General features: G+C 42.5%; 1 protein-coding gene across 1 annotated transcript; it reads right to left on the bottom strand.

Moving 5' to 3' along the window:
* Positions 1-3,730: 3,730 nt before the first annotated feature.
* On the bottom strand, positions 3,731-11,541 carry LOC139381023 (CD276 antigen homolog). Its single transcript, XM_071124260.1, has 5 exons — positions 10,706-11,541; positions 6,945-7,337; positions 6,484-6,747; positions 6,118-6,216; positions 3,731-6,014 (listed from the first exon to the last, which is right to left on the bottom strand). The coding sequence occupies exons 1-5, from the start codon at positions 10,743-10,745 to the stop codon at positions 5,977-5,979; spliced, it is 834 nt and encodes a 277-aa protein (XP_070980361.1). The 5' UTR covers positions 10,746-11,541; the 3' UTR covers positions 3,731-5,976.
* Positions 11,542-11,745: the final 204 nt, after the last annotated feature.

The following is an 11,745-nucleotide window of genomic DNA, read 5'->3' on the forward strand; positions in this document are numbered from 1 at the left end:
CAACTGTGAGAGACGGAATCTAAATTCCAGAAAATCACATTGTATGATTTTTAAGTAATTAATTAGCATTTTATTGCATGACATAAGTATTTGATCACCTACCAACCAGTAAGAATTCCGGCTTTCACAGACCTGTTCGTTTTTCTTTAAGAAGCCCTCCTGTTCTCCACTCATTACCTGTATTAACTGCACCTGTTTGAACTCGTTACCTGTATGAAAGACACCTGTCCACACACTCAATCAAACAGACTACAACCTCTCCACAATGGCCAAGACCAGAAGGCTGTGTAAGGACATAGAAAATGGAAGAAGTTCAAGATGACAGTCAATCACCCTCAGTCTGGGGCTCCATGCAAGATCTCACCTCGTGGGGCATCAATGATCATGAGGAAGGTGAGGGATCAGCCCAGAACTACACGTCAGGACCTGGTCAATGACCTGAAGTGAGCTGGGATCACAGTCTCAAAGAAAACCATTAGTAACACACTACACCGTCATGGATTAAAATCCTGCAGCGCACGCAAGGTCCCCCTGCTCAAGCCAGCGCATATCCAGGACCGTCTGACGTTTGCCAATGACCATCTGGATGATCCAGAGGAGGAATGGGAAAAGGTCATGTGGTCTGATGAGACATGTGGTCTGAACTCCACTCGCTGTGTTTGGAGGAAGAATAAGGATCAGTGGCACCCCAAGAACACCATCCCAACCATGAAGCATGGAGGTGGAAATATCATTCGTTGGGGATGCTTTTCTGCAAAGGGGACAGGATGACTGCATCGTATTGAGGGAAGGATGGATGGGGCCATGTATCGCGAGATCTTGGCCAACAACCTCCTTCCCTCAGTAAGAGCATTGAAGATGGGTCGTGGCTGGGTCTTCCAGCATGACAATGACCTGAAACACACAGCCAGGGCAACTAAGGAGTGGCTCCGTAAGAAGCATCTCAAGGTCCTGGAGTGGCCTAGCCAGTCTCCAGACCTGAACCCAATAGAAAATCTTTGGAGGGAGCTGAAAGTCCGTATTGCCCAGCGACAGCCCCGAATCCTGAAGGATCTGGAGAAAGTCTGTATGGAGGAGTGGGCCAAAATCCCTGCTGCAGTGTGTGCAAACCTGGTCAAGAACTACAGGAAACATATGATCTCTGTAATTGCAAACAAAGGTTTCTGTACCAAATATTAATTTCTGCTTTTCTGATGTATCAAATACTTATGTCATGCAATAAAATGTTAATTAATTACTTAAAAATCATACAATGTGATTTTCTGGATTTTTGTTTTAGATTCCGTCTCTCACAGTTGAAGTGTACTTATGATAAAACATTACAGACCTCTACAGGCTTTGTAAGTAGGAAAACCTGCGAAATCTCAAATTTAGACTCATCAGAACAAAGGGCAGATTTCCACGCATCTAATGTCCATTGACCTGAGTTTATAAGGATGTGTATAGGAGATGTATCACCCACTGTGACTATTAAAACCTACCCTAACCAAAAACCGTGGATAGATGGTAGCATTTGCACGAAACTGAAAGCGTGAACCATCGCATCAAACCATGGCAAGGTGACTGGTAATATGGCAGAATATAAACAGTGTAGTTATTCACTCCGCAAGGCAGTCAAACAACCTAAACATCAATATAGAGATAAAGTGGAGTCGAAATTCAACGGCTCAGACACAAGATGTATGTGGCAGGGACTACAAAAGGAAAACCAGCCACGTTATCTAGGCCGACATCTTGCTTTCGGACAGGCTAAGCACATTCTTCGCATGCTTTGAGGATAACACAGTGCCACTGACGCGGCCCGCTACCAAGGACTGTGGCTCTCCTTCTCCGTGGCCGACGTGAGTAAAACATTTATATGTGTTGACCCTCGCAAGGCTGCCGGCCCAGACGGCATCCCTAGCCGCATCCTCAGATCATACTCAGACCAGCTGGCTAGTGTGTTTACGGGCATATTCAATCTCTCCGTATCCCAGTCTGCTGTCCTCACGTGCTTCCAGATGGTCACCATTGTTCCTGTAGGCAAGAAGGCAAAGGTAATTGAACTAAATGACTATCGCCCAGCAAAACTCACCTCTGTCATCATGAAGTGCTTTGAGAGATCATATCACCTCTACCTGCCACCCTAGAAACACTTTGATTTGCTTACCTCCCCAATAGATCCACAGACGATGCAATTGCCATCACTCTGCACACTGCCCTATCCCATCTGGACAAGAGGAAAACCTATGTAATAATGCTTTTTATTGACTATAGCTCAGCATTCAACACCATAATACCCTCCAAGTTCATCATTAAGCTAGAGGCCCCTCCAGGTGGGGAAGGTAGGAAACATCATCTCCACTCCGCTGATCCTGAACACTGGGACCCCACAAGGGTGCGTGCTCAGCCCCCTCCTGTACTCCCTGTTCACCAATGACTGTGTGGCCAAGCACGCCTCCAACTGAATCATCAAGTTTGCAGACAACACACCAGTAGTAGGCTTGATTACCAATGATGACGAGACAGCCTACAGGGAGGAGGTGAGGGCTCTGGGAGTGTAGTGCATGGAAAACAACCTCTCACTCAACGTCAACAAAACAAAGGAGATGATCGTGGACTTCAGGAAACAGCAGGGCGCAGCCCCCTATCTGCATCGACGGGACCGCAGTGGAGAAGGTGGAAAGCTTCAAGTTCCTTGGCGTACACATCACTGACAAACTGAAATGGATCACCCACACAGTGTGGTGAAGAAAGCGCAACACAGCCTTTTCAACCATAAAGAAATTAGAAATGTGTCTTTTCACCTAAAACCCTCACAGGGAGATATGTATACTGTAGCTAAGAAAGTAATACTAAGTGTGTGTTGTTAATAGCACGTGTCTAATCCTATGAATTTGGTCCCTCTCCCTCTCAGAACTTAGCCTACCATTCTGACTTGGTGGTGCACATGTGGCCTACAGCCAGTTTTAGAGAAATGTCATCATAAAATATTTTAAAAGCTTTCATTGTCTGTTTATTTGCACCCGTTAAATTTCCTACGGTTCTGACTTGGTGTGTAGGGAGGATACTGTAAGAACGGCCCATGTTCTGAATTCAGTTGCTGTCCATTTAAAAAATGCTGAACAAATAGGGATATTGTCCATTTTAGCTTGCTCATTATCTTAATTGAAATTACGGCTTGCCTGTTATCCACTCATTGTGCTTACTTTGTGTATTATAATTAGCTCATTTGCTGTTTTCCATGAGGGGATGCTATAATGTTGTTTACCAGGCAATGTTTAGTAATAGGCTACTGAACTGCTGAGTAAATACACCCTGTTGAATCCTACCTATTCTTTACTCATATCACTGCACATACAAGACGACCAATGACACAATATTGCTGCCGTAACTGTCTTTGATGATGAGGATATTGCTCTTTAGTGTTTTACAGAAAAAACAATAACAAATAAATCAAGAGGAATCTTTTATTGGTTAAAAGCTCAATGAGGTAAAAAAAAGAAAAAAAACATAACATGCAATCTTACTGTTGAAACACAAAGAACCTCTCTTCATTACCACTGTACAGAAAGCTAAGTAAAAAACACAAGAATAGCCCTATTAATACAATACAATAATATTTGAAGCATATGAATAGGAATGTAACAGAGAACATAAAGAATATTTTCAGTCCTTCATTGTCATGGATCATAAAAATATATTTTTTTAAACGATTAAACCAAGGTAAACCAACTGACATCATTGCACTTTTTTTTGTGTTTTTGTGTTTTTTTATTTTTTTTTATTTTTTAACAGAACATGAGGTATATACAGTTGAAGTCGAAAGTTTACATACACCTTAGCCAAATACATTTAAACTCAGGTTTTCACAATTCCTGACTTCTAATTCTAGTAAAAAGTCCCTGTCTTAGGTCAGTTAGGATCACCACTTTATTTTCAGAATGTGAAATGTCAGAATAATAGTAGAGAGAATGATTTATTTAAACTTTTATTTCTTACGTCACTCCCAGTGGGTCAGAAGTTTACACACACTCAATTAGTATTTGGTAGCATTGCCTTTCATTTTTTTTTACTTGGGTCAAACCTTTTGGGTAGCCTTCCTTCCACAAGCTTCCTACAATAAGAATTTCAGCCCATTCCTCCTGACAGAGCTGGTGTCACGACTTCCGCCGAAGTTGGTGCCTCTCCTTGTTCGTTCGGCGGTCGACGTCACCGGTTTTCTAGTCACCACCGATCCATGTTTAATTTTTGATTTGTTTTGTCTTCATTATACACACCTGGTTTCCATTCCATAATCATTGTTCCCTATTTAACCCTCTGGTTTCCCCCTTGGTTTTGTGCGTGTTTGTTATTGTCAAGTTGTCTCGTTTAGTGACCTGGATTATTTGTCTCCTGTATGGAATATTGTTTTTGAGTAAAGTGACAGTTATTACTCATCTCTGTGTCCTGCGCCTAACTCCGCCTTACCCGCATCACATAGGCATTGACAGCTGGTGTAACAGTCAGGTTTGTAGGCCTCCTTGCTCGCACACACTTTTTCAGTTCTGCCCACAAATCTTCTATAGGTTTGAGGTCAGGGCTTTATGATGGCCACTCCAATACCTTGACTTTGTTGTACTTAAGCCATTTTGCCACAACTTTGGAAGTATGCTTGGGGTCATTGTCCATTTGGAAGACCCATTTGCGACCAAGCTTTATCTTCCTGACTGATGTCTTGGGATGTTTCTTCAATATAGCCAGATCATTTTCCTACCTCATGATGCCATCTATTTTGTGAAGTGCACCAGTCCCTCTTGAAGCAAAGCACCTACACAACATGATGCTGCCAACCCCGTACTTCACGGTTGGGATGGTATTCTTCGGCTTGCAAGCCTCCCCCTTTTTCCTCCAAACATAATGATGGTCATATGGCCAAACAGTTCTATCTTTGTTTCATCAGACCAGAGGACATTTCTCCAAAAAGTACGATCTTTGTCCCCATGTGCAGTTGCAAACCATAGTCTGGCTTCTTTATGGCGGTTTTGGAGCAGTGGCTTCTTCCTTGCGGACTCGTTTTACTGTGGATATAGATACTTATGTACCTGTTTCCTCCAGCATATTCACAAGGTCATTTGCTGTTGTTCTGGGATTGATTTGCACTTTTCACACCAAAGTACGTTCATCCCTAGGAGACAGAACGCGTCTCCTTCCTGAGTGGTATGACGGCTGAGTGGGCCCATGGTGTTTATACTTGCGTACTATTGTTTGTTCCTTAGGAACGTTTGTACCTTTAGGCGTTTGGATACTACTCCCAATGATGAACCAGACTTGTGGAGGTCTACAATTCTTTTTCTGAGGTATTGGCTGATTTCTTTTGATTTTCTCATGATCTCAAGCAGAGGCACTGAGTTTGAAGGCAGGCCTTGAAATACATCCACAGGTACACCTACAATTGACTCAAATTATGTCAATTAGCCTCTAAAGCCATGACATAATTATCTGGAATTGTCCAAGCTGTTTAAAAAGCACAGTTAACTTAGTATATGTAAACTTCTGACCTACTGGAATTGTGATACAGTGAATTGTAAGTGAAATAATCTGTCTGTAAACAATTGTTGGAAAAATTACTTGTGTCATGCGCAAAGTAGATGTCCTAACCGACTTGCCAAAACTACAGTTTGTTAACAAGACATTTGTGGAGTGGTTGAAAAACAAGTCTTAATGACTCCAACCTAAGTGTATGTAAACGTCCGACTTCAACTGTACTAACAAGTAATCAATCAAAATTGAGGTTAGGTATTTTAGTAGCTAGAGAACCCTATTCTTGAGTGACCTTGTTCCTAACAGCACTATGACACTGTGTTCAGTCACATCCTGGGATCAAAATGTATTAAAGGTTTAAGTGCCAAATGGTAACAATGATAAAAAACATTCTATAGATCAATATTTTATCAGCATTACCAGTTTAACACTTTGTAGTAAGCACACATTGGAGTAGGCTATGTCGTAGTGGGCTCATCTCCTGTGTATCGGCCACCATTCCGTTGCATGCTCTGTGACAAAGAGAGAGCTGCTTAATGGCACCATAGTCATTCAGGAGATTCCGCTGTGACATGAAACTCAACAGTGATGAAAGATAAAAATCACACGACTCACTTTTCCAGCAGACTAACACCAGTGCTGACCCAATCACGGCAACAGCCAGAACACCAATCCCTGCTTTTATGCCGCTCGAGAGGCCCTCCTGCTCCCCGCCTGCAGGGAGAGGATAAAGAGAGGTGTGGACATCAACAGAGTTGCCTGTCATGTAATGCACATTTTGGTTTCCCTAATATTTCCTATCCTTCCAACCAACCTGGGTCATTGGCACATAGACAGTCATTAAGGGTAAGATCACAGCCAGATAGCTTTAAGTGTCAGCTGTTTTGTGCTTTACTATAACCAGAGCTAATCTCCGGTAATCTATTTGTAATTGACCATCCGTTGACATGTTTTCCTGTCAAAATACTTTAGGCTACTCACCTGTTGATCTTGTGGTGTTCAAGGTCTCTTTCAGAGTCGGGTTGAAGATGGTGCATGTCACAGTCTGATTCTCTGTGATGTTCACCGTGCTGGAAATGTTCAATGTTCCACTTCCTGCATCCTGAACAATCTGAGGAACCTCGGGGTCTAGTAAGCCGTTCTGATTGGTCCAGGTCAGTCTAGGTTTAGGGTAGCCTCCCTGAGAAGTGCATTCTGCCTTCCATTCTTCATAGTTCACTGTCACAATGGGTTTATGGTAGCTTTCTGCAGAGCATACCATGACAAAGATAAAGCACTTAGACAAAGTCACAATAGTGGAAATCATACATGATAAGTACAGTTATTCCTGTTTTATAGGTATTTGGTGCGTAATGGCAATGGGCGTTGTCTTGTACACACAATTTAATATTGATAAGCGTGCCTTTGACTACTGGCATTCTTTGTATGTAAAACTGTCTTACTTGCTACTTTCACAGTGGTCACACACATCTCTTTGTTTTGGTTAAGTGTGTTGTAATCTCCATCCTCTTGATGATAAAAAAGGAAAAAAGTTGCGAGGTCATCTTCAACCCTTAAATCTTTGAGCAAGAGGGAGAAATTCCCAGAAGAAAGCTGGTCCTTGAAGATTTGCGTCCTGTTTTTGTAGACTGGAAATTGGGGGTCGTTGTTCTCTTCTCCGTTGTATAAGGCATGGACCACTTGCTCCTCCTTCTGGTGCTTGAGTCTTGCTGTCCAGTAGAGTGTGAGTCTTGCTGGGACAACGGGTGCAGATGAATTCAGGCTGCAAGTCAACTTGATGGACTTTCCAAGAATCCCAATGATGGGATGGCTCGACATCTGAGATGAGACCACAACTGTTTAAGAAAAAAATAGTTTGTTACAGGAAAGCACACACTTCATATGACAACATAAAACAGTTGTACCAATCTCTTTAAGATACTGTATGTTAATCATATTCTTCAAATATAGGTATGTTACCTTAGTAGGGCCTATATACACTAAATGGCCAAAAGTATATGGACATGCCTTCAAATCAGTGAATTCGGCTATTTCAGCCACACCCGTTGCTGACAGGTGTATAAAATTGAGCACACAGCAATGCAATCTCCATAGACAAACATTGGCAGTAGAATGGCCCGTACTGAAGAGCTCAGTGACATTCAACGTGGCACTGTGATAGGATGCCACCTTTCCAACAAGTCAGTTCATCAAATTTCTGCCTTACTAGAGCTGCCCCTGTCAACTGTAAGTACTGTTATTGTAAAGTGGAAATGTCTAGCAGCAACAACATCTGAGCCGCGAAGTGGTAAGCCACACAAGCTCACTGAACAGGACCGCCAGTGTGAATCATCTGTCCTCGGTTGCAACACTCACTACCGAGTTCCAAACTGCCTCTGGAAGCAAACTCAGCACGATAACTGTTCGTCGGGAGCTTAATGAAATGGGTTTGCATGGCCCAGCAGCTTCACACAAGCCTAAGACCACCATGTGCAATGCCAAGCGTTGGCTGGAGGGGTGTAAAGCTCGCCACCATTGGACTCTGGAGCACTGGAAACGCATTCTCTGGAGTGATGAATCACACTTCACCATCTGGCAGTCCGACAGACAAATCTAGGTTTGGTGGATGCCAGGAGAACGCTATATGCCACAATGCATAGTGCCAACTGTAAAGTTTGAAGGAGGAATAGTGGTCTGGGTCTGTTTTTCATGGTTCGGGCTAGGCCCCTTAGTTCCAGTGAAGGGAAATATTAACACTACAGCATACAGTGACATTCTAGACGATTCTGTGCTTCCAGCTTTGCGGCAACAGTTTGGGGAAGGCCCTTTCCAGTTTCAGCATGACAATGCCCCCATGCACAAAACGAGGTCCATACTCCAATTGTTTGTTGAGATCGGTGTGGAAGAACTTAACTGGCCTGCACAGAGCCCTGAGCTCAACACCATCGAGCACAACATACAGACTCAAATCTCTGGCCACTTAAATAAATTGACTTAATAAAGGTATCACTAGTCACTTTAAATAACGCCACTTTAATAATGTTTACATATCCTACATTACTCATCTCATATGTATATACTGTATTCTATACCATCTACTGCATCTTGCCTAAGCAGCACGGCCATCGCTCATCCATATATTTATATGTACATATTCTTATTCATCCCTTTACATTTGTGTGTATTAGGCAGTTGTTGTGAATTTGATAGTGTATTTGTTAGATATTACTGCACAGTCGGAAATGGAAGCACAAGCATTTCGCTACACTCGCATTAACATCTGCTAGCCACGTGTATGTGACCATTAACATCTGCTAGCCACGTGTATGTGACCATTAACATCTGCTAGCCACGTGTATGTGACCAATAACATCTGCTAGCCACGTGTATGTGACCATTAACATCTGCTAGCCACGTGTATGTGACCGATAACATCTGCTAGCCACGTGTATGTGACCAATAACATCTGCTAGCCACGTGTATGTGACCAATAACATCTGCTAGCCACGTGTATGTGACCAATAACATCTGCTAGCCATGTGTATGTGACCATTAACATCTGCTAGCCACGTGTATGTGACCATTAACATCTGCTAACCACGTGTATGTGACCATTAACATCTGCTAGCCATGTATATGTGACCATTAACATCTGATAGCCACGTGTATGTGACCATTAACATCTGCTAACCACATGTATGTGACCATTAACATCTGCTAGCCATGTGTATGTGACCATTAACATCTGCTAGCCACGTGTATGTGACCATTAACATCTGCTAGCGACGTGTATGTGACCATTAACATCTGCTAACCACGTGTATGTGACCATTAACATCTGCTAGCCACGTGTATGTGACCATTAACATCTGCTAGCCACGTGTATGTGACCATTAACATCTGCTAGCCACGTGTATGTGACCAATAACGATTTGATTTGAAGTCCCTGCAGCAATGTTCTAATATCTAGTGGAAAGCCTCCCCAGAAGAGTGGAGTCTGTTATAGCAGCAAAGGGGGGTGACCAACTCCATATTAATGCCCATGATTTTGGAATGAGATGTTCTGACGAGCAGGTGTCCACATACTTTTGGTCATGTAGTGTATTATTAGTTGAACATTTTACAGGCTGTGGCTTTTATACTGCTACAGTAGCCTTCAGTTTGCACAATGCATTGGGAAAGAAGAGTATTGTCAAGTCACTTCTGTGCAGCTCATACTATCTCTGTTTGAAGTTTGAAAATCCCCCCCCCCACTACTTCATGTACTGTCTGATGTTTTGTTTCAATAGCAGACCGTAACCAAGTCTTTGCTCTGCATGCTCATTAAAAAAACAATAAAGAGAAACCCTAGCAAAAGATCCTGACGTTTACAAGTGTATGTTATTTTGGGAAATCTTATAGAAATAGGATGAACGTCATGCAATAACATTTGAGCTTGGAAGTTGTTTTGTGAACTAGGCTCACAGGAGCTAGTTGTTTCCGTACCCCATTTGTAGCAGGACTACAAAAGAAAACCAATTTGGAAAGGCAGGCTACGACCATTCTGAGCATCACTGCTCCCCTCCACAACTCTTGCGGTCATATGTTCAGAAATGTTTTGAGGGCTTACACAGAGTTAATCACAAACACTGAGTAACAAGCATCGCAAGCTTGTGGTTAGAAATAGCCGCTTTCTATTTTCCTAACAGTGCATCTCAAATGTTATTGCATCAAGAGCAGATTGTTTTATCACATCATAACCAGTCTGGCTCTAAAGATTCAAGTTATTCCTATTAACCCACACCCCCTATCCTAGGGTATGGCGGGTGGTAAGCTATCTGGTACAAAATGTGTGCCATGGCATCACCAAGGTGGGTGACCAAGGTGGGTTTCCTCCCTCAAATTAGAAAAGTGTGTCTGGAAAAGCGCTGTAATAATCCAATCAATTGTGATTACAGTATTGTCAGTAGCCTGCCAGCATAGCCTACTTACAAATACTTGGTACACTAACGTAGCAGCACCATGCATTTAGACAACCACGCCCTATCCAAACAGCACTTTTCTTTTCTTTTTGTATTTCAATACATTTGGGGACATTATGTTGGAAATAAATAAATCATAAATTGTGCATTTGGTTGTATGTTGGATTTGAATGTAAAGGCGTGTGGATAAAATGCCCAGGGACAGCCACGAGGGACACAATCATGTGCAAATCTACAATGCCACAACAGAGAATAAAACTTACCAGATAACAGCCAAATACAAATCCATATGAGTCTGGCCATTGCACTCAGGATATATGGATGAAAAAACAATCAAATAAACAGTCCTTTTTGTTTGGAGCTTACTGTCTACCGTGTCCCCACCTGCTCCTAAGTGGGAGGAAAGTTGAATGAGATACATGGTGTCCCTCCAGTGTGGCTCCTCCTTAACTGTGGTATATTTATCCATTTCCGGTGTCAATCGTTCCATTAAATCCATGTTTACAAAATCCTCCTGTACAAACAACAACTTCAACACGCACTAGTAGTAGCATTTCGCCACAATGTCTCATTATCGTTGTCCTGTCACTCTTTCATGCACCTGTGCCAGTTGTGTGTGCTGAGTCAAAACGTTCTGTTTCTATCACAGGCTATTTCCGTAAGGTGGATGTTATGAGGAAGCGGTACACAGCAGATTTTTTTTGCTCAGCTAATGCTTTCCTTCTGCTTGCATGCAGGGCACACATTCCTGTCAGGAAGATCACAATATCACAATCAACAGTGCGCAGATCACTGGGATCATCAAGGTTCACCTTTTACCAAAATGTCTTTCGCGGAGCTGTCTCTCCCTCCTCTTGATGATAGACATGTTTTCGCGCCCTGCCTTCTATGTGATCTTCTGTCAGAATACTTGTTAGTCATATCGTTGCTTCTCTCTCCCCTCCTTATTTCAAACACATCTCCTTATCTTGCTCACCTGAAGCGTGTACCTCCCTTACGGAAACTATCCATGCACAGTTCATTACTTAATTACAATAGACAACTGAGAAATGACAAATGATAAGATCTCTCTCCACCCCCCCCCCCCCCCCCTCCCCCCTCCATCTCCTCCCATCTCTCGCTCTCTGTGTTTCTCTCACTCTCTCACTTAATACTTGACGGATTAACTTCTCTTTATACAATGACTCATTGCATAGCTCGCTAATCCACCTGTGGCTGTATGATACATATGATACGTAGTATATGCCATTTATCTTCTTTAACAAACCTTTTTTTTTTATTAGTTTCTATCTGTATTGTTGTT

Source organism: Oncorhynchus clarkii, chromosome 22, assembly GCF_045791955.1.
Source record: "Oncorhynchus clarkii lewisi isolate Uvic-CL-2024 chromosome 22, UVic_Ocla_1.0, whole genome shotgun sequence".
In the NCBI taxonomy this organism is placed as follows: Eukaryota; Metazoa; Chordata; class Actinopteri; order Salmoniformes; family Salmonidae; genus Oncorhynchus; species Oncorhynchus clarkii.